Below are 22,236 nucleotides of genomic sequence, written 5' to 3'. Positions count from 1 at the left end.
CTGAAAGCACGTGGTGAGAAAACTTTGCTTTGAATTTAACAGTTTAAGTACAAGTTTTTATTTTTCTTGTAACCATTTCTGACTTTTATGCCTCATTACTTGTACTCACTTAAAATTTCTCTCTTTGGAGTTGATTAACTTGTTTTACTGTTTTATCGAATCCAGTGTATTTAAATTGAAGTATCTGAAATTTTTTTTGAAATCAGCTGGCATATTATTTTTACAGAAATAACATACTTTGTATTGTCCAGGTGAGTGATGGGCATTACAGGACCAGGTGTGTGTTGGGGTCACCCTGCAGTATAACCAAGGCTGGTGAGAGCCAGACTGTAACCCAACTGTGGCTGGCAGGCTGCAGTTTCACAGATACTCAGGGTATTGCTTGCATGCTGGAAGGTGTTTGTGAACGACCGAAGTGGGAACTACTTCAGCAAGGCAACCAAAGATGCAAGGCAGGGGTGACACAGCTGCTCATTAATCTAGATTATACCCTGGTATGTCACAATATGAGTTAAATCTATGTTCAGAAAGGAACTAGGGGTAATAAGCAATGAAGATACCACCACACCTACAAGGAAGCCTTTCCACACTCTTCTAGACACATTGATCTAATATCTGACATTCAGTAGTTCCAATAGGGAGAATCTAAAAAAGGGCCAGATTGGAGTCACTTGCAGTAGAATAAGCAGACTTGCATTGGGACTAATACAGTATTAGCAGTATTTATAAAGTTTGCCTTGTCAGTTACATTTGTATGGTATGTTTCCACATTTGGAGAGGATGGCAGTATGATGCTGTATGGAATCTGGGGAACACTTTAGGATATTATGAATACCCCTACTGTAAAATTGCAATGAGTTGTGTCAGATATGCCATGTAAGGTCTCTGCAAAAATGTTATACTTGCCAAGTATGATAATCATGTTTGTATCATCTTTGTATTGTAAATTATAAATATGTATGGTAGGTCTGTAGTTCCGAACTTGTGCTGTGCATCTGGGTAACACCCCCAGACAGATTGGCATCAGCACTGCCTAGCCTGCTTGATGGCCCATCAAGGGACATCAACTGTACAATGAACCCATTGAAAGGGTCAGGGACTACATCTTAGGACTCAGCAAGACATGCAAGGACATGCCTATAGAGAGAACTCTCTGGCCTTTCAATGCCATTTTCAAGAATGAGATTAGGGAAAATACATCTTGACAATGTTAAAAATTGTTTTGTTGAGAAGCTCTGATAAACAGCTTCATATTTTGGAACAGGGAGTTGAAAGCTGGTGAGGGGCAGTCACCCTGTTATCAGATGTGCTTTTTGCCATCCCCGTGAAAATTTACCAAAATCTAGACATGCTACAAGTTTTGTAGCTCTTCACAGTCTGCCTGGGTCTTAACTATCATTAGTAATTTTGTATAATCTACAAATTTTGCCACCTCACTGTTTACCCCTTTTTCCAGATCATTTATGAATATGTTGAATAGGACTGGTCCCAGAACAGACCCCTGGGGGGACACCACTATTTACCTCTCTCCATTCGGAAAACTGACCATTTATACCTACCCTTTGTTTCCTATCTTTTAACCAGTTACCAATCCATGGGACCACCTCCCCTCTTATCCTAGGGTAGCTTACTTTGCATAAGAGGCTTTGGTGAGGGACCTTGTCAAAGGCTGTCTGAAAATCTAAGTACACTATATCCACTAGATCCCCTTGGTCTTCATGCTTGTTGACCCTCCAAAGAATTCTAGTAGATTGGAGAGGCATGATTTCCCTTTACAAAAATGATGTTGATTCTTCCTCAACAAATTATGTTTATCTATATGTCTGATAATATTGTTCTTTATTATAGTTTCAACCAGTTTGCCTGGTACTGAAGTCAAGCTTACAGGCCTGTAATTGCCGGGATCGCCTCTGGAGCCCTTTTTAAAAATTGGAGTCACATTAGCTATCCTCCAGTCATCTGGTATAGAAGCTGATTTAAATGATAGGTTACCGACTACAGTTAGTTCTGTAATTTCACATTTGAGTTCCTTCAGAACTCTTGGGTGAATACCATCTGGTCCTGGTGACTTATTATTAATTTCTCAATTTGTTCCAAAATCTCCTTTAACAATACCTCAATTTGGGACAGTTCCTCAGATCTATCACCTATAAATGGCGGCTCAGGTTTGGGAATCTCCCTCACATCCTCAGCCATGAAGACCGATGCAAAGAATTCATTTAGTTTCTCCGCAATGGCCTTATCGTCCTTGAGTGCTCCTTTAGCACCTTGATCGTCCAGTGGCCCCACTGGTTGTTCAGCAGGCTTCCTGCTTCTGATATACTTAAAAAAACCCCCTGCTATTATCTTTTGAGTCTTTGGCTAACTGTTCCTCAAATTCTTTTTTGGCTTTCCTAAGTGTATTTTTACATTTCATTTGCCAGTGTTTATGCTCCTTTCTATTTTCCTCACTAGGATTTAACTTCCACTTTTTAAAGGATGCCTTTTTGCTTCTCGCTGCGTCTTTTACTTTGTTGTTTAGCCATCGTGGCTTTTTTTGGTTCTCTATGTTTTTTAATTTGGAGCATACATTTAAGTTGAGTCTCTATTATGATGTCTTTAAATAAAGTTTCCACACAGCTTACAGAGATTTCACTTTTGGCACTGTACCCTTTAATTTGTGTTTAACCTCCTCATTTTTGTGTAGTGCCCCTTTCTGAAATTAAATGCTACAGTGTTGGGCCGCTGTGGTGTTTTTCCTGCCACAGGGATATTAAATTTAATTATATTATGGTCACTATTACTAAGCGGTCCAGCTATATTCACCTCTTGGACCAGATCCTGTGCTCCACTTACAACTAAATCAAGAATTGCCTCTCTTCTGGTGGGTTCCAGGACAAGTTGCTCCAAGCAGTCATTTAAGGTGTCAAGAAACTTTATCTCTGCATCCCGCCCTGAGGTGACATGTACTCAATCAATATGAAGATAATTGAAATCCCCCATTATTATTATTATAGAGTTTTTATTTTAATAGCCTCTCTAATCTCCCTGAGCATTTCACAGTCACTATCCAGAGAAAAACAGCTACGGCAACTAACTGATGGTAACTTTATGGAAAAAGTCTCTTCAATCTCTTTGCATTTATAAATATTTTAATGAAAACTACTTTTTGGTTTTCTGACTGACCTGAATAAGTTCTTTAAGTGTCCTAATGTTAATTTATTTTTATATTAATTTATCATTAGAAAACAGTTTGAAAAACCAAGAGCCCAACATTTTGCATCTCTATCGTTATTCATCAACGTACAATGTACTCCCTGAAGTGTGTCTGAATTCATGCGTTCTATTCTGGTCTTCTGGTTATCTACTCTTTACTCAGTTGATGAACTGGGATAAAATATCATAGGGAATAATTCAGAGTAACTAAAAGGAAATATGAAAGTGAAGTGCATGAAAGATCTTTGGTGTGTGTGTATGTAAGATACAGGAACAAGCAACAAGATGCAGTAAAGACTAATTCAAGATTTAATCCACATATGCTCAAATTCATCAACATATTAGTGAAAGTATCAAAAGTCGTACATAATATATGGCAATATTTTTATTTTGTTACAATATATTAGTGGTGCCGCTTTTCCAAATGGGATAATTAAGCTGCAGACAGAGCAATTGCATTAAATCTTAATTCTTCTGGGTCACGTTCCATGAACTTCTTGCAAACTTCTACTGCATCCTATTTAAAAAATAAGATATGAAAACACACAATCACTACTTATTATATAAAACACACTATAACTAAAACCAAAAAAAAGCAATTGGCACATGAATTATATTGTAACTATGATTTACAGCAGTTATGTCCCTCGTGATTCTTTCACTTTCTGCACAAACTTTACCAATGTGTCAAACTGAACTGGAATTAATTTCTGATCTGAGTTGACATAGGTAAATATTACTTGCTGTGCCCAATGTAAGTGTTTTGAACTTCAAGAACTGATGATGATTTATGTAGTTGTTGAATCTAACAGTCTGGAACACTATGGGTTACATTTCAAAAGATGAGGCAGTTGGATAATTTTCTCTGCACATTTGCCTTAGTAGTACTGCTGCATTCAGAAACTTTTCTCCTTCACCTAAAGATGTCACCAGCTTTATATGTTGGGAAAGTGGAAGACTGTAAATAACTCCTGTGTCTAATCTAGACTGAGGGTGCACCACACAGTACTTGTTATTTTTGTTAGAAAATATGACGCATGGGAAGGAATAAAAAAGGAGAATATGCACTCATTTCACACACACTGTGTGTAATTTAAGAAAAAGTGGCTTTGGACAGCTTAAAGAAAGCTGCCTGTGCATCTCCAGCCTCTTGCTTCCCCAAAGGTTATGTAAAGTGACCATAAGTTTTAAATCGCTATGCATGGTGTACTCCTGGCGGAATTCTGCACCACTGTGCAATGCAGAATTTTGCAGAAATTAATGTTAGGTGTGCAGAATTTCCTTTTTTCCCCCCACAGAAATGGGCTGCAGAGATGTTGGCCACCTCTAGGGGCCACTGGACCCAGCAGAGCCCAGCTCACAAATAGAAGACAAGGCTGGGGGGGGAGGGGGGGGGAGAAGCTGGAGGATTCCCAGCAATTGCAGTTCCCAGTACCCCCTGAAGGAAGGACGCTGTGGTGCACAGGAAACTCCATGCAAGCCTGGGACCCAGCATCATCAGGCTGTTTCTCCATCTGGATCCCTGGAGTCTAGGAGGGTAGGCTCTGTGAATGTCTGGGGGCTGGCCTCTAGCGGGTAGGGGATGAGTATCTGGGCCAGGGAGGGCCTAATGGCTGGGCTTTGGGCGGAAGGGGGGGGGTGTCTGGCCCTTCGTCTGGGCTCTGGAGGAGAAGAGGCAGAGAAGCAGGAACTGGGTTGTTGTAGAGGTTTCTTTAACTCTCTACTCCTGGGGGAATTTGTGCGCGTCTGTATTGTTACAGATGCACTTGCTGACAGGTATTTTGAAATAGATTATCAAAATAATTGAAACTGGCATGATTATATTGTGTTATTTTCACAAAATATGCAGAATTGCTCAGAATTTTAAAATGTGCACGTTAAATTTTTAATTTTCTCGCACAGAATTTTTAATTTTTTGAACCAGAATTCCCCCAGGAGTAATGGTGCCACCTCTGCCCAACTAGCATTACTTGTGTGAGAAAAGTTTATTCTCTTAAATAAAATGTATTCCCTTTGGATCCATTTTTCAGTCAAACAGGTCCTGGCACATTACTCCTGGGGGAATTCTGTGACAATGCGCACAATTCATGTTGGCGCAGAATTTTTTTCCCCCAGCAGAAAATGCAATCTGCCCAAGACATGCTGCAGTTCCACTTTTGACCCACCAGAGGCCGCTGTGGTGCCAGAACAGCCAGCTGACTGGCAGTAGCAGCTGGCTGCATTTGTCATAGCAGCCTGCCCATGGAGCCAGGTTAGGAGGCAGAGTGGGGGTATATGGGGCTGCTGGGGGTGTGTCACAGACTGGGGTTCAAAAGTGCTAGTGGGGGGGATAGACTGGGGCGTGGGCTCAGGAGCTAGTGGGGTGACAGCATTGAGCCAGGCGCTGAATGGAAGGAGGCTCCAGGGCCACATGGGGAAGGGGCCTAGGAGAGTGCAGGGCTACATGGAGACAGGAGCAGATGTGCCTGACTGAATGGGAGAGGCTTGAGGCCAGCCAGAGCCTGCATGGGGGAGACTCCTCAAGTCCCTAACGATCCCTACCCCACCCAAAGGAAACTGTTCCATATTTCTTCAACCCATGCCCAACAACCTTTCAGGTTCACTCCCAGGCTTTTTCCCTCTCCCTCAGCTCCTCCATTACCACTGACTACCCCGAGCCTTTGCACTGTTTCTGATGGGTGTGGGAAATACATTTCTGTAGTGCAGTTTAAATGAATTACTCAAAAGTTCTGTATTAATATGGATAGTAAGGAATCTGTTTTTCAAAAAATATTTCCTGAATCTTTTTTGTCATCTGTATTGTTACAGACATACTTGCTGACAGGTATTTTGAAATAAATTACCTAAATTGAAACTGGCATGATTATACTGTGTTATTTTCACAAAATATGCAGAATTGCTCGGAATTTTAAAATACAGTGTGCAGAATTATTAATTTTGTGGTGCAGAATTCCCCCCAGGAGTAGCACATTAAATCAGCAATGAGCAAGTACGTTTAAGTCAAAAGAAGTTAGAAGGGAATAGGTAGAATACAAATTTTGGGGGTTGAGAACAAGAGCAAAGACTATAAATGCTGGAAGAGAGAGTGCACCCTTTGTTAGCATGGCATCTCTCAAATTATAAGGGGAAGAAAAATAATATACCTTCACTCAAAAGTCCTCAGAGATTTGTCATTTCAGGGCTCCCCCATCATGTATGCATGTTTTGAGAGCAGCAGAAGCATAAGAACACCTCAACATAGGAGAAAAAGCAACCTGATCTATGGACATGGTACCCGTACAAGATTTCTGCTCAAGCAGCGCTTGTCTACCATATTAAAATGTTCTGTTACACACAGAAGTAACGGCATAGGTATTCTGAAATACTCCTGGTTGAGAACTAATTAATTAAAGGCCTTTTCTTCTTATCCCTTCCCTCACCCAACTACATACCCAGGAAGTGCATAAGGTTCAAGTTACACAAAAACTTAAAAGATTTTTCTATTCCTACCTCTAAAAAAGTGTCATCACTAGTTTGTCCATGGTTTATTGGAAAAGGTTTGCGCCCATCTGTCGGAATACAAGCAATTATACAAAATCTAATTGTAAAATGAAAACTGAAAAGCTTGTAATTTTCTCAGACAAGAACATAAACCCAAAGCATTAAATAATTCCCTCCTCATATGAGAGCATACTACCAAGATCAGCTCAGTTTTTCATAAACTTAGCATACTAATTGTAATACCCAACTATTCAGCACTTTCCCCTCTACACCGAGTATTTCAATAGTATTATAGTATTACAAAGAATTAGTGACAGTAAATAATAAAACACTTTTTAGTTGAACATAGATTTTCAGGCCAAGAGGAAACCTTGAGTTCTAATTATTTTGTTGCTGGTAATGTTTAGGTTCTTTGGGTTTTCCAAATAGCTAATTGAAAAAAAAAATGTAGTTCTTTAGTGCATTTAGCTGAAAACAAACAAACAAACAAAAGTTACTTACCTGTATAAAAACCGTTGTTCTTTGAGATGTGTTGTGCATATATACATTCCACTTCAGGTGTATATGCACACAATGCACCCCTGCTCTCTTCATATGCTGAGTCAAGGACATAAAGGGGGCATGTTTACTGCCTCCCTCTCCATTCCTTCACACTTCTGTATATATAATGTCTGAAATAGCAGGGAAGTGGAAGAATCATGGAATGTATGTTACTATACATCTCTAAGAACAACAGTTACTATACAGGTAAGTAACAGTTTATTCTCCTTCAACTGATTGTGCATATATACATTCCACTTAGATGACTCATCAGCAGTTCCCTTACAGGTGACGAGACACTGGATCACCTGAAACAGACTGCAGCACCAACTTGCTGAAGGCTTGAGTGATGGTAATGTCTGGAAAAAGGTATTGCTGCTCTGCAGATATCCTTTACAGGGATGTTGCTCAGAAAAGCTGATGAAGTAGATTGAGCCTTAGTAAAGCGAGCTGTTGTCCTGAGAAGAGGAGGAAATCTTAGGAAAGCTATAGCACAGCTTAATGTAGTCAGAAACCCAATAAGAAATTTGTTGAGCTGTTACTGTTTGGCCCCTAACTCTCCCATTGTAGGCTACAATAAGCCTGGGAGAGAGGCTCTGAAGGACTTAGTGCAATCCAGACAGAATGCAGGAGCTCTGTGAACATCTAAGGTGTGGAGCTTCTCTTCAGCTTTGGAAGAGCGAGATTTTGGAAATAACACCACAAGACGAATGGTTTGATTCAGGTTGAAAGCTGAAACTGCTTTTGACAAACTTGGAGTATGGCTTAAGAGAAATTGTCTTTATGAAAAACTGTGAAAGTAAGAGCAGCTAAGAGAGCATAAAGTTCCAAAACTCTCCTTTGCAGAGGTGATTGCTATTAGGAATGCCATCTTCATAGACACTAGGGATAGTGAGGCTGTCATCCTAGGTTCAAAGGAAGAACCCATTAGTCTAAAGAAGACTGGGTTAAGATTCCATAAAGGTACTGGATCAGACACATGTGGGTAGACTTTGGACAAAACTTTTTAAAAAAATCTGGAAGATGGAAAACCTGTCCACTGGTAGATGCAGAGGAGATACTGCTGCCAAGTGGACTCTCACAGAACTAACTGACAGGCCATAAGCAGAAGATTTCAAGTGCAACAAATAGTCCAATACACGTGAGATCTCTCTGTAACGTGTCAGTAAATGTTGAAATTGTGCCCAAATAGAGCACCTTCTCCACTTCCGTATGTATATCGCTCTAGTGGATTCTTTCCTGCTGCTCATCTAGATGACCTGAAGATCTTGGGAGCACAATCTCTTGTGAGCATTCAACCACCCCAGAAGAGCCAGAGTTGACAGTGCCACCTCAGATGGATCCAGTGAGCATCTGTGCTTATTCAAAGGCCTCAACTCAGCACCAGAGGACTTACTGGAAGGCTTGTTGTGCAGAGAAGATCAGAACATTGACTGTTTGTCCAAGTCAGAATGCTTGGATTTCTTTAAAGAGGCCATCAGGAAGGAGGAAGTGATGCTTCTCTCCAGATTTATGCTTCAAAGTTGAAGCTGCTGGACAAGCATTTCTCATAGTTACAGAGTCCATCATCTTGTGATGGGGGCCTGGTTCCGAGGAGGGACACAGTCTCCTTCATGAGGTGAAATTCGAGGCAGAAATTCCTGTTTTTTAGTCCTAACAGAGGACTAAAAAAGGGAAGGAGGTACAAATAGGGCATCTATCCCTCACATGCCTCTCTTCAAGAGGAATTAAGCAGCTTCTGTGCCTATCCATGACAGGGATAATGGCCCTGCATGTGGCACACTGCTTAAAGGTTAGTGATTTTAAGCCCCAGACTCCCTAAAATAATTACTAACTATACTAAGTATTCTAAGGCTAACTATAAGAACTATATGCACTAAAGATTTAAAGCTGGAGAACCAAAGTAAAAACTATGAGGAGCTCCAGTTCTCACCATGGGCAGTGAGGAGTTGAGAGGGAGGTGGCGGACACATTCCTTTTATGTTCTCGGCTCAGTGCAAGAGGAGAGCAGGCATATGCACCACCTAGTGGTACTGCTGGTAAAAGTCTCCACTAGGTGTACATACACTTGAAGTGGAATGAATATGTGCATTCTCCTTTGAAATGACTGTGCAAATTTATAATCTGACAAATGAAACTAGGGTTTCTGGGGTGAGCACTAAAAAGGGAACTCCAAACCCGCCAATTCTGAAGGGGTTAAAGGTCAAGTAATATGTAACTGAAGTATTACACTCAATTAAGAGCAAGATATATAAGCCACAGAAATATAGTAAAATTAATACTGTGCATTTAATGTAGGCATGATTCACAATACTAGTTTAGCACCATACCAGAAGAAGTGGGCTACAAAAGTTTTCAACTTTTTCTTTTACTGTATTGTACAGAACTGGGAAACTTCTCATTTATGAAAGGAACTTTCTTTCTCTTCCATTGGGGAAGATGCGACAAATGAGACCTTGAAAGTGGGGCAGTTTCAAAGAGTTTTATAGCTATAAAATGGTATGTGTATCTCTGTGAACTAGGGATTGTAGTCTGGCTCAGTAGGGGTGGGCTACAGAACTTCCTGCAGGAACTAAAATCCCTGGGCGAGAATTACTGCAAATCCTGAGACAGATAGACAACTGTATATCTTGTACCATTGTATACGATGGTTTTGAGTGGGTCTAAGAGAGCAAGAAAACCAAGAAGGAAAAATGATATAGAGTCATCCTGAACTTACTCAGAATAACATTAATTTGATCCATGAACTGACAGACTTGAACCAAGAGGGCAAAACCCTGCTGGAAGGGTTTGAAGGACTTTGAAACCTCCTAGGGGCTCCACATGGAAGATGGGTGACAGCTGGTAAGCTTAGCATGCATACAGACCATTTATTGTTTTATGATATGTTTTCTTTGTAATGCTGTTGTCCTAAGTAAATGTACTGTGCTTTGTGAAACCACTGGTAAATGTTATCATGGCTCCTGGAAGAAAGGAGATCTGCAGGCGCTGGATTAAAGTCAGGCCTGCTGGGATAAACACAGTGAATTGCTGGAGACTAATCTAAAACTCTGATCCTGAGGCAGAGGAACATGGGTCCCCGCCCACAGTGAGAGGTGACAGCTAAAGACCTGAGAATTAAAAGGGTGCCCTTGAAGAGACCCTGGAGGGGACAAAGGTACAGTTAACCCTGCAATTGTGATGTGTAACAGTGCCCATTAAGTGTAGTATTTCTCAACAAATATTTTCATTTGTTGCTTACTATGTAAATATTTCAAGCTATTTATGAGAAACTATGAATGTCAAAACATGTGTTAAGGCATGAAATTCTTCAGCACCAGCAGCAGTGGCCTACTGAGCTTGCCAGGCCAAATTCTCTTTAGTTCTCAAATCATTTTTTAAAAATCTGCCATAATTTCCTTGAACTTGGCAGTACTTCTAACCTATAATTAACCTAAAAAACCTAAGTAGCCTCTTATGAAATATAATATGTTAAAGCATTTTTTATCTTTACTTTAATGACTAACCTCTTGTACATAGCAGAAATGACTGAAGCTGCAACTTTAAGATAAAATCCTCAGCACATTCCAGAAAACAGAAGTGAATGCCACTGTATTTCGCAAGCTGTGTTTTTGACTGAATTCTTACATGCATTTTGGCACAAAAGCATTTGAATTTATCTATGAATAGCATGTTTTTGATGGCAGTAGTGTGAGCATTTATGTTCATGTGGCACTCCATAGCTTTCTGCCTGCCAGGGTCCAAATATTCACCACCGTGGCTAAAGCTGATGACTCAGCCAAAATTATCTGAACAGATTTATAGGAATCACAATGATTACAGGTTTTAGGAACTTCCATAAATTAGTTGAACAAAAGAAGAGTTACAGATTATTATAATTTAGAGAAATAAGAAAAAGGGAAAATACATTTTTAATCTCTTATGGTGGTACAGGAAAGGGTTATTGTAAAGATGTTATTTATGTATTTGTAAAGGAAGTGGTGTTAGCATTCTATTGTGCAACTGTACCATCAACATCTTGCACATTTTTAATTCAAGCATACCTTAAAGTTCATCTCCTCCTACTTAGTTATTCTTAGAGCATGTACAATATGCAAAGCTGATAATCATATGCTCTGAACTGGTTTTAAACTCATGTAAATGACACAATAAAATATAAAAGCAACATGGACACAGTGACACAAAACTTCAGAGAAGAAAGTTTAAAACAATGGGCGGTTCATTATTTAAAAAAAATCATATTTTGAAATTTAAAGCCAAAAGTTATCTGTGCTGCATCGTACAGCTTTTACCCCACTATTTAGTGTAAGTCACTAGCATCTAAAATATAAACTCATAAAACACACTTTATGGAGAACAATGTACATCATTCATGAGGTACAGCTGACGGTGATGATTCTTAGGTTCACCTTCATATTGATTCAGAACATGCCCTTTGTACAACATTTGCCTCCCAACTATTAAAAATGTGTGAGAGCATTGCTTCATTAAGAATATGTTTTTAAAAAGTTAAGTAGTCAGATGAAATATGGCAAGCATACTCTCACTATACTATATTGGAGTATTATACTGGGAAGATGTCTGTGTGACTTGAAATTTTTATCCTAACCTATTTAAAAACTACTTCAACTAGTTTTCAGAAGTGTCTACAGCAAAATCTGGTTGCCCAGCAACATGCTTTAGACTAGGAACATTATAGAATATCTGAGCAGAATTTAGTGCTGCTCAACCTGCACAGAAACAAATAGTCAAAAATAATTCAGATGCAGAAGCTAATGCTCAGATGCAAATGAACGATTGCCTATTTAATATGAAGCAAACTTTTTAAAATCACCCTGCGATGAATGAATTACAGAGCATTAATATCTATTGGTATGCTAGCCTTCACACAGCACGTTTTGATTCTGACTATACTGGTATTCAGTAACATGGCTCTAGCCAGAATTTATAATTTGCACTGTTAAGCATGAAAAAAATCACGAAGAAAATAATAAATAATTCAATGACATTCATCAAAGAAGCCAACCCCCTCCTCACTCCCTCCCTGCACTCCCCACCCAACCCCCCAACCCCACCCCAAAAAAACCCAGAACTGAAGTTAAAAGTGTTTTCCTGATTAGGACCATAATTTTGTTGAGTCAGACTAGTTTCCAGCAATGATAGTTTGTATCCTACCTTTTATATTATCTACAGTACCAGGTTTACCATGGCGCCGGGCCCAGAGTCAGAAGGGGCCTCAGCCAGCCCAATCCCCTGGTGGCTGAGCCAGCCAGAAAGCTGCCCCCACCCCTGCTCCACTCCCACCCCTTCCCACCCATGCTCCACTCCAGCCCCGCCCCTTCCCCCCTCCCAAGTCCGCTCCCCTGAGGGGGACTGCAGCAGGAGGCTGCTCCTGCCACGCTGTGCCTCATTGCCCCCAGCCCATCCTTCACTCTGGAGACTGCATCCTGCCCCCCTGCCCCATGGGGGCTCAAAATATGTCTGGCACCGGGCCCAGAAAAAGTTAATCTGGCCCTGATTATATAACCTTCTTTTCTTGGGGCGGTGGGGTGGAGGGGGGAGAAATCAACAGGAAGAGTGTTTAATTATTTTTGGCAGAAACACAAGAAAATAATTATAATACAGCTAACACAACTTGAACCTATCTTAAACCAAAGTCAAACGATCTATTGTAACTTTAATGGTAATATTCTTGATTATAACGGACAAGATCACTATATTGACCTGTTTCCAGAGCAATGAAATAAAGTGTTCTTACCTAATTCGTAGAGATGACCGCCTACGTTAACTAACGCAATAAAGTGAAGATCTACTTTTTCATCAATGCTTGGTGCCTGTAAGAAAACAAACAGTATAATATTATGAACACCAAATCTCTTATGATACTAAAAATACAATCCCCCAATATAGAAACCATGTGACCTATAAAAGGAGGGGACTGGTAGCCGAGAAGCCCTAAAAACCAGGTTGGATTGATTTAAAGTGAAGTGATTTAAATCAACAATCAGGCAACTTTCATTTAAGTAGTTTTTTTTTTCCATTTGTATTTTTTAGTTATTTTCCTAATGACAGGTTGGTTCTCATTGGTCAGTAACCAATCAGACATGTTGATATGCAATTAAATATAGCTTTTACACTAAATTTGGTGATTTCTGCTAACCAGGAGGACTATATCTTAACACATTTATTTAAGCAATTATACAGTTTAACTTAAATACAAGTATCTGAATAAATGTATCTTCACACCGCCAATATCAAGGTGATATTATTCCTGTTTTAAAGATGGGGAACTGAAGCACAGAGAGATTAAGGCCAAAGTTGTTATGTCCCCTAATTTTGACTTGAGTTTTCATTTTGAGATATCTAGGTTACTAAACCCTATTTTTTCTAAGTATTTAACATTTTATATAGCACTTTATATGTTCAATGTACCAGTTCCCATTAACATAAACTTAAAGTGCTTTGTGTGCTCAGCACTTCTGCAAATCAGACTCCAGGGTCTCAAGCAGAGCACTCAGAAAGTTAGGTGTACACAATTACTGACCACTTGTGAAAAATCTGGTTTCAGTGATATGCCTACCACCATACAAGAACTCTGTGCCAGAGGGACAGGCAGAACTCAGTGATCTGGGGGAACAATCAACTGCTTTATTCATGAGACCATCCTTCCTCTTCCTGCAATCCCTGCACCATTCATGTCTAACTTCTGCAACAAATGGAGACAGGGATCCTACAGACAACAGCTTTATTTATTATGTACCCCTAATTCATTCCCTGAGCCCCGACCATTCTGTGTGATGAAAGAGGCAGAGGTCCTGTGGAAAATGTATGTTTTTGTAATTAAAGACTGTATCATAATGCATACTCAAAAGGAGGCTGAATTAAAGTTGCACAGGTAACCTTAATTCTGGCAGTTGCTAACTTCTGAGGAATTGATTCTGCAACTTTAGTATTCTGTTAATGTAGTTTTGTTTTAAATGTAATATTATATTCTAGTCATTTTCTATTGGCTGTAGATTAAAAATATTATGTCTGAACAGTTTTATTCCTTAAAACATGCAATTTTAGCTTCTTCAGGGCACTGGGAGTTTGGAGGGAGGGGGAGGGAAAAGAGTCCATCTTCTCAAATTTCCCTCTGCTCCAAAGCCTCGAACTGCTGCCACTGTTACTGAATTCTGGTGGCTGGAAGCCACTAGTCCCGGGGTCGGTAAGCTCTGGCATGCGGCTCACCAAGGTAAGTACCCTGGCAGGCCAGGCCAGTTTGTTTACCTGCCGTGTCGGCAGGTTCGGCTGATCGCAGCTCCCACTGGCTGCGGTTCACCGTCCCAGGCCAATGTGGGAGGCGGGAAGCTGTGGCCAGCACATCCCTTGGCCCGCGGCACTTCCCGCCACCCCCATTGGCCTGGGACGGCGAACTACGGCCACTGGGAGCTGCGATCAGCTGAACCTGCCGACGCGGCAGGTAAACAAACTGGCTCGGCCTGCCAGGGTGCCAAAGGTTGCCGACCCCTGCACTAGTCATTTCAAAGTCTGTAGGCATGTGGAAATTCTCCAAAAAGGGTCATATTTTTGGAATTTAATGTACCCTTCATATACAAATCCACATCATATATCATTTTAAAGCTTATTTTATGTACATTTTGATTAGGTGTGATGTGGAGCTGTCAGCTGGTGCCATAAGCCTGTGGAAAAGGTGAAACAATAGTATCCAAAATTTAAAAAAAGTGTCTTTTTGCACAGTTCCAGAAAAACTAACATGACGACCACCCTTGTTATGGTTTCAGTTAATTTCAACACCTTAGTGTGGTATTTGTTGGTCAAAGCTACTGAACAACAATGTATTAAAATATTTTTTATTATTTTTGCATGGGAAAGATTCCCCCCCCCCCCCAAAATGAAGCTATTTGGCATGTGTCAAAAATGGCAAATATCAACTGTTTGCAGTATATTAACATGAAATGTTTTCACATCTTATATTCTTAATTGTCAAAGTATCTCACAAGTGATAATAGTTTTCTATATTGTCAGTTGAAATTTGCTGATCAGATCAGATTCACACTGAAGACTGTGCATCAGTAGCAGTACATTCTGTTCCCATAGTTTGTACTGCACAGTGGGTAGATATAAATGTACATGAATTCCCAACATAATGCTTCTCCATTTGTAAGCTTATGTACGTACTATGTCCCATCTAGTCTGCCTGGTAACCTGTTTTAATTTCTAATTGCCTATGAATGCAGTACTAGCCTTTGAACTATTCTAGAAATGAGTTTTTAAGTGATTCTTACTCGCGCAGGTCCGTATTAGTGTTAGAGATGGCAATACACAGCTTCATGTTATGAATATCCAAAAGCTATGACAGAAAGAAGTGACATAAAAAGAAGTAGTGAAGACAAAGTCCACAAACAAGTCCATGCCTCTGCAACGAAGAGGAATGAAAAGCATGTTACAGCTCTTACCAACCATCTTATCAACAATCTGGCAAACTCATTAGACCCTGAATCACATGCAGAGGTGCTTATCAACATATTTACTGGACTGGATGTAGTAAACGTACAAGAGTCTCTACTGAAAATAGCAAATGTTGGTGAAGAACAAATGGAGAGATTTGTGAGAGGTGCACTTGATTATGATGGGACATGTAGCTTTTTCAGCCCAGTCAAGAAATCTGGCATCAAAACATTTGCAGACATGGCCAAGATGACCACATTTAAGTCTGGCAAGGGAAGGGATGGACAATCACAGCAGCCATCAGTCCAGAAACTGTTTTCTGGAGAGCCCTGTCATTAGCAAAATCCAGAGATGATGTTTCAGTGTTGACTGTTATTAGTCAACCAGTAAGACCTGTGCCTATGTCCCTCTTCCATGCTCATGGAACAATGAACAGAACAGGCAAAGCTGAATTAGAGCAGCAGCTGGAAGCTCAAGCTGAAAGAATATAAAAGCTAAGAGCATACAACAAAGAAACGATAGTGTACATCATTGGTGCCAGGGCTGTCATACAAATTATGGCTGGAGACAAATTCCACACATTCAGTGAATTGGCTGCTGAGTACTAGAGGTAGGTCCTAAAAGGATCTGACAAACCTAATTCTGTAATTGAAGTTTTTGAGAGGTATCACAACAGTAACTCTGAAAACGGATGAAAAAGACAGCACTGGACAGGATCTGAAGTTTGATGCAAGAAATGCCAGGTGATTGGTGGACTTAATGAAAAGAGTTTCTAAACGTGGCATCCAACAATCAGTCACTTGTAAAACTCCTCTGTGAAGATATGGTTCAAAGAGCATAGGCGTACACACAGCACAAACACCCCTCTTGCTGAAGGTTTTTCCAAAGGAAATTAGCAAAGTCCATCTCCAGTAGAAGTGCTGAAAAAGCCCAAGACTTGTATACAGTCCTAGGGAGGAAGTGGACACAAGGATGATTCAGGGTCTCTTGGTGTCAAAGGAACCGTAGTAGTTAGGTCACCTGACACTGATGTTTTGGCCTTTGCTGTTCACCTGTTTCCAAACATGGAACACAGAGATATCCTGTTGGATTGAAACAGGCACCAAGACCAGCACAACTGACAAGCATTGCTTCAGACGTGTGCACGCAATTTGTGACACACTCACTCCTGACTTTTGAACATACTTCCTGCTGTACACACATTAACAGCATGTGACATGGTCATCCCTATTTACTGCTCCTTACTGAGGGGGTTAGGGTACAGGGAAATTTTTTTCATCAGACAAAAGACACACACACACACACACCCCATATATAAGTTTTAAACAAACAATTTAATACTGGTACACAGTGATGATGACTGTGAAGCTTGGTTGAGGTGGAGGAGTCAGAGGATGGGATATTCCCCTTACTGCTAAATGATGAACTAGCAATTGGCTGAGCCCTCAAGGGGTAACTCTCTCTCTCCACAAGGCAGCAGGACTGGAGGGCGATATGTGCATTTCCCTTAAGTACACTGCCTTGTTAATTAGATCAGCTTGCTGAGATCACAGCTGCTGCAAGCTCCCTCTGTCCTGAGCCCTGGTGTGTCCCCCCTGCTCTAGGGAAGATGGAGTAAACAGGATGCAGGAGCAGGGGGAAAGGGGGCACCCTGACATTAGCCCCCCTCTTCCTTCCCTCCCCCCGCACAGCAAGCAAGAGTCTCGGGAGCAGCTCCAAGGCAGAGAGCAGAAGCAGCACATGGCAGTGGGGGGGAGGGACACAGCTGAATTGCAGGCAGCTGCTGCATGGGGAACTTAGGGGAGCAGGGAGCTGATAGGGGGAGCTGATAGGGGGCTACCAATCCACCCTGGTTCCAAGCCCCCACCAGCTAACTGCAACGGGCTGCTCTTCCTGCAAGCAGTGGACAAAGCAGGCGGCTGCCAAACAACGTTAGAAGGAGCATTTCACAACTTTAAACGAGCATGTTCCCTAATTGATCAGCAACGTAACAATGAAACAACGTTAACCCGGACGACTTTAAGTGAGGAATTACTGTACCTGGAATCAGTTTGTGCTTCTGATTTTTTTGGGGGGAGTCACGGGGGAGGAGTTAGGGAATTATTTCTTATAACACTCAGGAGTATTTATCTATGAATATTTCATATTGTTAAATCCATATTCCTGTTATATTTTCTTTGTCACTGTATTTGAATATGTCTGTATGGATATGCTAAAGTTCTGAAAAATAAGATTAAAAAAGAGAGAGAGAGAGAGAGAGAGAGGACAGTCCCTATCCTAAAGAGCTTATAAACTATAAAGACAACAGACATACCTGAAGGATGAAGCAAAAGGGATAGAATATACAAGCAAGGTTGTTTATTATCATGATACAGCAGATTTCCAACTGGCTCCTCTGCCTAATCTTTATTAGTTGACTAACTCCTTGGTGGGAGTATATGTCTCTTGGGGGAGTTGCGTGAGGGTAACAGCCTTGTGGACCACCTGAGGACAAATGTTCCATATATGGAAAAGACTTCAAAGGGGATTGTGGAATGTCAGGGAGATCACAAAGCAGGAGATAATGGCCTGACTGTAAGTTTTAGCAATATGGAAAGAGAAGACTGGTTCTTGGACAACATTGTAGAACCTGCCCGGGTGTGTGGAGTCAGAGATGAACCCTGGTAATAGGCTATAGCAACTGGAAGAAAGGCAATGTGTTAAACAATGAGAATAAAGAATGTTGGTAGCAAGATTTCCAACAGATATCCAGGAGGTTGCTAACAGCAACCAGAATGTAATTAAATTTAACATCCTTGTAGGGAAGAATATACTAAAGAAACCCACCACAGCAGACTTTAACTTCAAAAAGGAAAGCTACACAAAAATGAGGAAGCTACTTAAAATGGAAATTAAAAGGAACAGTCACAGCAGTGAAATGCCTGCAAGCTGCTGGAGACTTTTAAAACACCATAATAGAGGAGCAAATTTAAAAAAAAAAAAATCTACAAAACAAACAAACAAAAACAGTAAGAGGACCAAAAAATGCCACCATAGCTGAATAGTAGAGTAAAAGAGGTGATTAGAGGCAAAAAGGCCTCCTTTAAAAATCAGAAGTCAAATCCTACAGAGGAAAATATAAATGAGCATAAACTCTGGCAAATCAATTATTATAAGGCAGGCCAAAAAAGAATTAGGAGCAACTAGCAATACTGACAAAAAAATAACAGTAACATTTTTTTAAGTATATCAGAAGCAGGAAGCTTGCCAAACAATCAGCGGGGGTCCACTGGATGACTGAGGTGCTAAAGGAACACTCAAGGAAGTCAAGGCTGTTGTAGAGACGCTAAGTCAATTCTTTGCATCTGTCCTCACTGCAGAGAATGTGAAGGATATTCCCACAGCTGAGACTTTCCTTTTAGGTGAGAGACCTGAGGAAATGTCACAGATTGAGGTGTCAATAGAGATGGCTTTGGAAAAAATAAATAAGTTATACAGTAAGTAGTCACCAAGACCAGATGGTATTCATCCAAGAGTTCTGAAGGAACTCAAATATGAAACTGCAGAACTACTAACTGTAACATGTAATCTATCACTTAAACCAGACGACTGGAGTCATCATGGATAGTTCTCTGAAAACATCTGCTCTACATGCAGCAGTTGTCAAAAATAAAGCTAATAGAATTAGGAACGGGATAGATATTAGGACAGAAAATATAATAATGCCATTATATAAATCCATGGTACACCCACACCTTGAATACTGTATGTAGGTCTGATACATTAGCATTGGAAAAGGTACAGAAAAGGAACAAAAATGATTAGGGGTATGGAACATCTTCCATACAAAGAGAAATTAAAAAGACTGGGACGGCTCACTTTAGAAAAGAGATGACTAATGGGAGATATAATAGTCTATAAAATCATGAATGATGTGAAAAAAGTGAATAAGGAAGTTTTTACCTTCACAATAAAACAAGAACCTGGTGTCACCAAACAAAATTAATAGGCAGCAGGAAGTACTTCTTCATGCAATGCGTAGTTAACTTGTGGAACTCATTGTGTGTGTGTGCGCCTGCCCAAGTAAATGAAATAGATGACTGGATTCCCCATGTGCACAAAGAGTGAACACTGTTTATCCAAAAACATTTAGGCTCAATGTACTGTACACTAGTTGCACTAGAAAGGACTTTAATTGCATCCTTGATTTCACTCGTTTTACGTTTATTGGAGGGGGGAAATACAAATATTCACTAGCAACTTTTAGGCAAAGTGTTCTAAAGATACAAAAATAAACTTAAAAACAACCAAAAAAATATTCCTCACTGAATATTAAGACAGATGAATGGCACAGATTTACCAATGCTAATGAGAAGGCCAAGGGTGATATAACCTCTTTTCCTTTAAATTGTGTGTTTTCCATTGAATAATGTTCTCAGATTTTATTTGTTACAAACCAGGTAAAGCCCTGAATATAAAAACCTAGAAAGTTTCATAACATTTTCAAACACTGATTTGCAAGAGTCTGAGCTACTCCCTATGTACGTAACAGAATAAAATAAAGTATCTGAAGAGTAGTTCTCCAAGTAAATGGAAAGGTACATGGGGAAGGGTCTCAACATTGAGGTATATAAATCATAATGAACAAAATAAATACACTAAAAGAAATGGAAGTATTTCGTAGGTGAATATGTTTGTGCCATTAAACAACAACAACAACAACAAGGATTTCCACATTCCTATTCAGACTGGGGAACTATTTAGTTTACAGTTGGCTCACAGTCAGAATTATTTCAGTTTAGTCAGAATCCACATTAATCAAATGCAAATTTCTAGCAGTGTGACAGCAATGTGATTATACTGGTTGAAACAGAAAGATAACTATCCCAGTTGTAACTTGGTAGTATCCATCTTAGGAAATGTAGCTTTCACGTGTTGGAAAGTAATAGACTTTATTTTTGTGAATTTCCACTCCACCATTCTATTTCAATTTAGTGCTTTTGAGGGTTCAGTCAGTCAACCAGTCAATTATCTAAAAATGTTGCATACTAAATAAACAAATATAGATTGAACAATTAGTGTATGAATATTCAAGCCTCCTGAATGAAGAGAAAAAAGTTGAAGCATAATATTTGATAAGGAACCACCATCTAACAGAACATTTTAATCTTCAACCAAAAGGTGAATTTTACAAACTTTGCAGCTAAAATAATAGGATGTCAAGGGAGAAAGTATCTAAGCCACCTCAGAACTACAGAAGACATTTCATCTTTGCTGAAACACTTAAAGGATTGTGAAGCAAGGCTCAAAACTGAAAACAAGAAGGAAAATGGGCTCGGGATATAAAACCACAGGAAGGGGAAATCACGCTGTATAGCAAAGAATTAGAAGCTACTAAGAAGTGCGTTTAGCAGACCCAACTGAAAGACCATAAAGATGAGGTAAAGAACACAGAGGTTTGAAGAAGAGCTTATGGAAGAACAAGCAGTTCCATAAAGGGCAAGCTTCTTGAGTACTTGGAAAAATAGCTCACAAATGCCAAATTATCTCTAAAGTAAAAAAACACCTTCCCCAAAAAAAACTTGGGAGGCAAAGCATGGACTGATGCATGCTTGCTGTTCCACAGGGAAAAGAGCCCTAAGAATGGTTAAGAGAAAAAGCAACAGCTGTGTAGAGACTGAAGATGGACTACACTTACAATAGAACGGAGCCCAACAGGAAGGCGTATCAATGGCTGCCAACAATGAAGACGGATTGATGGATTGGTAGCCTGTGCAGGACCTACATGGTTATGTTTGACCTAGGAGAGAGATGCAGAACGACACAATGGTGAAGCCTTCGTTCTGCACAGGCTTAACTGAGGTTGCAATGACAATGATGGTAAGGACAGCGGGGACGATGATGACTTCATAAATATTAAAAACAAAACAAAAAAAACCCACTTAAACTTGAATTAACATATCTAGGGTCTAGGCTACTGCAAAGTCTCTGACTTTCTGTATTGCATATTGCTTTAATAAGCATCAGCATGGAAGATTTGTGCGTAGGAATGGACTGGATTTGAACAATAATATGACAACAAAGAATGGAAATTAACAAACGATATGGTCCAAATCTGAAGAAGTTCCCCACTAGACAGATATGAACTCGACAGAACAGTTGAGTTATTCACACCCAATAAACTTCATAAAATGAAGACAAGTTTAACAAATGTATCCTAGATCGATTGTTGGAAGAAAGGAGGAAGGTGATTGAAATCGTATCTACTTCTTCTGGGAGAGATTAGAAGACACACAAGGATCTATCCTGTCCTCATATACGCAGCCCAAAAGTCAGTTTTTCATGTAATTTAGAAGAGAAACATATGGTACAGTTCTGATTAAAGTGGATCAAGTCATTATTGCAGCACAACCCCAAGTTTCCATACTGGCACATTCCTAATGTAGAAGGATAGCAATTGGAAAGGCTTGCGGGGGTAACTTGATACATGTTCCACTTATTCTTCCAAAGTAGGTCAATGGCAGTACTGCCATTAACACAAGTTGAAATCTCGGTTCTGTTCTTTTTCATATCTTTGGAAGCACTAGGGAT

The 22,236-nt window shown here is 40.0% G+C and overlaps 1 protein-coding gene across 3 annotated transcripts in view; it reads right to left on the bottom strand.

Annotated features, from left to right (window-relative positions):
• Positions 1 to 3,481: 3,481 nt before the first annotated feature.
• Positions 3,482 to 22,236, bottom strand: part of UCHL3 (ubiquitin C-terminal hydrolase L3) — a 60,213-nt gene continuing 41,458 nt past the window's right edge. For 2 of the 3 annotated variants that reach the window (XM_039520228.1, XM_039520230.1), the window contains 4 exons: positions 21,344 to 21,445; positions 12,974 to 13,049; positions 6,685 to 6,743; positions 3,482 to 3,712 (listed from right to left, as the gene is read on the bottom strand). In XM_039520228.1, coding sequence (XP_039376162.1) covers positions 3,629 to 3,712; positions 6,685 to 6,743; positions 12,974 to 13,049; positions 21,344 to 21,445 — 321 coding nt within the window. In that variant the 3' untranslated portion in view covers positions 3,482 to 3,628. The remainder of the gene's footprint in view (positions 3,713 to 6,684; positions 6,744 to 12,973; positions 13,050 to 21,343; positions 21,446 to 22,236) is intronic. The other variant, XM_039520229.1, reaches the window with a different exon arrangement.

This window comes from Mauremys reevesii, linkage group 1 (assembly GCF_016161935.1).
Source record: "Mauremys reevesii isolate NIE-2019 linkage group 1, ASM1616193v1, whole genome shotgun sequence".
NCBI lineage: Eukaryota > Metazoa > Chordata > Testudines > Geoemydidae > Mauremys > Mauremys reevesii.
The sequence above is the reverse complement of the archived record's forward strand: the minus strand, read 5'-3'. Positions and strand labels throughout refer to the sequence as shown.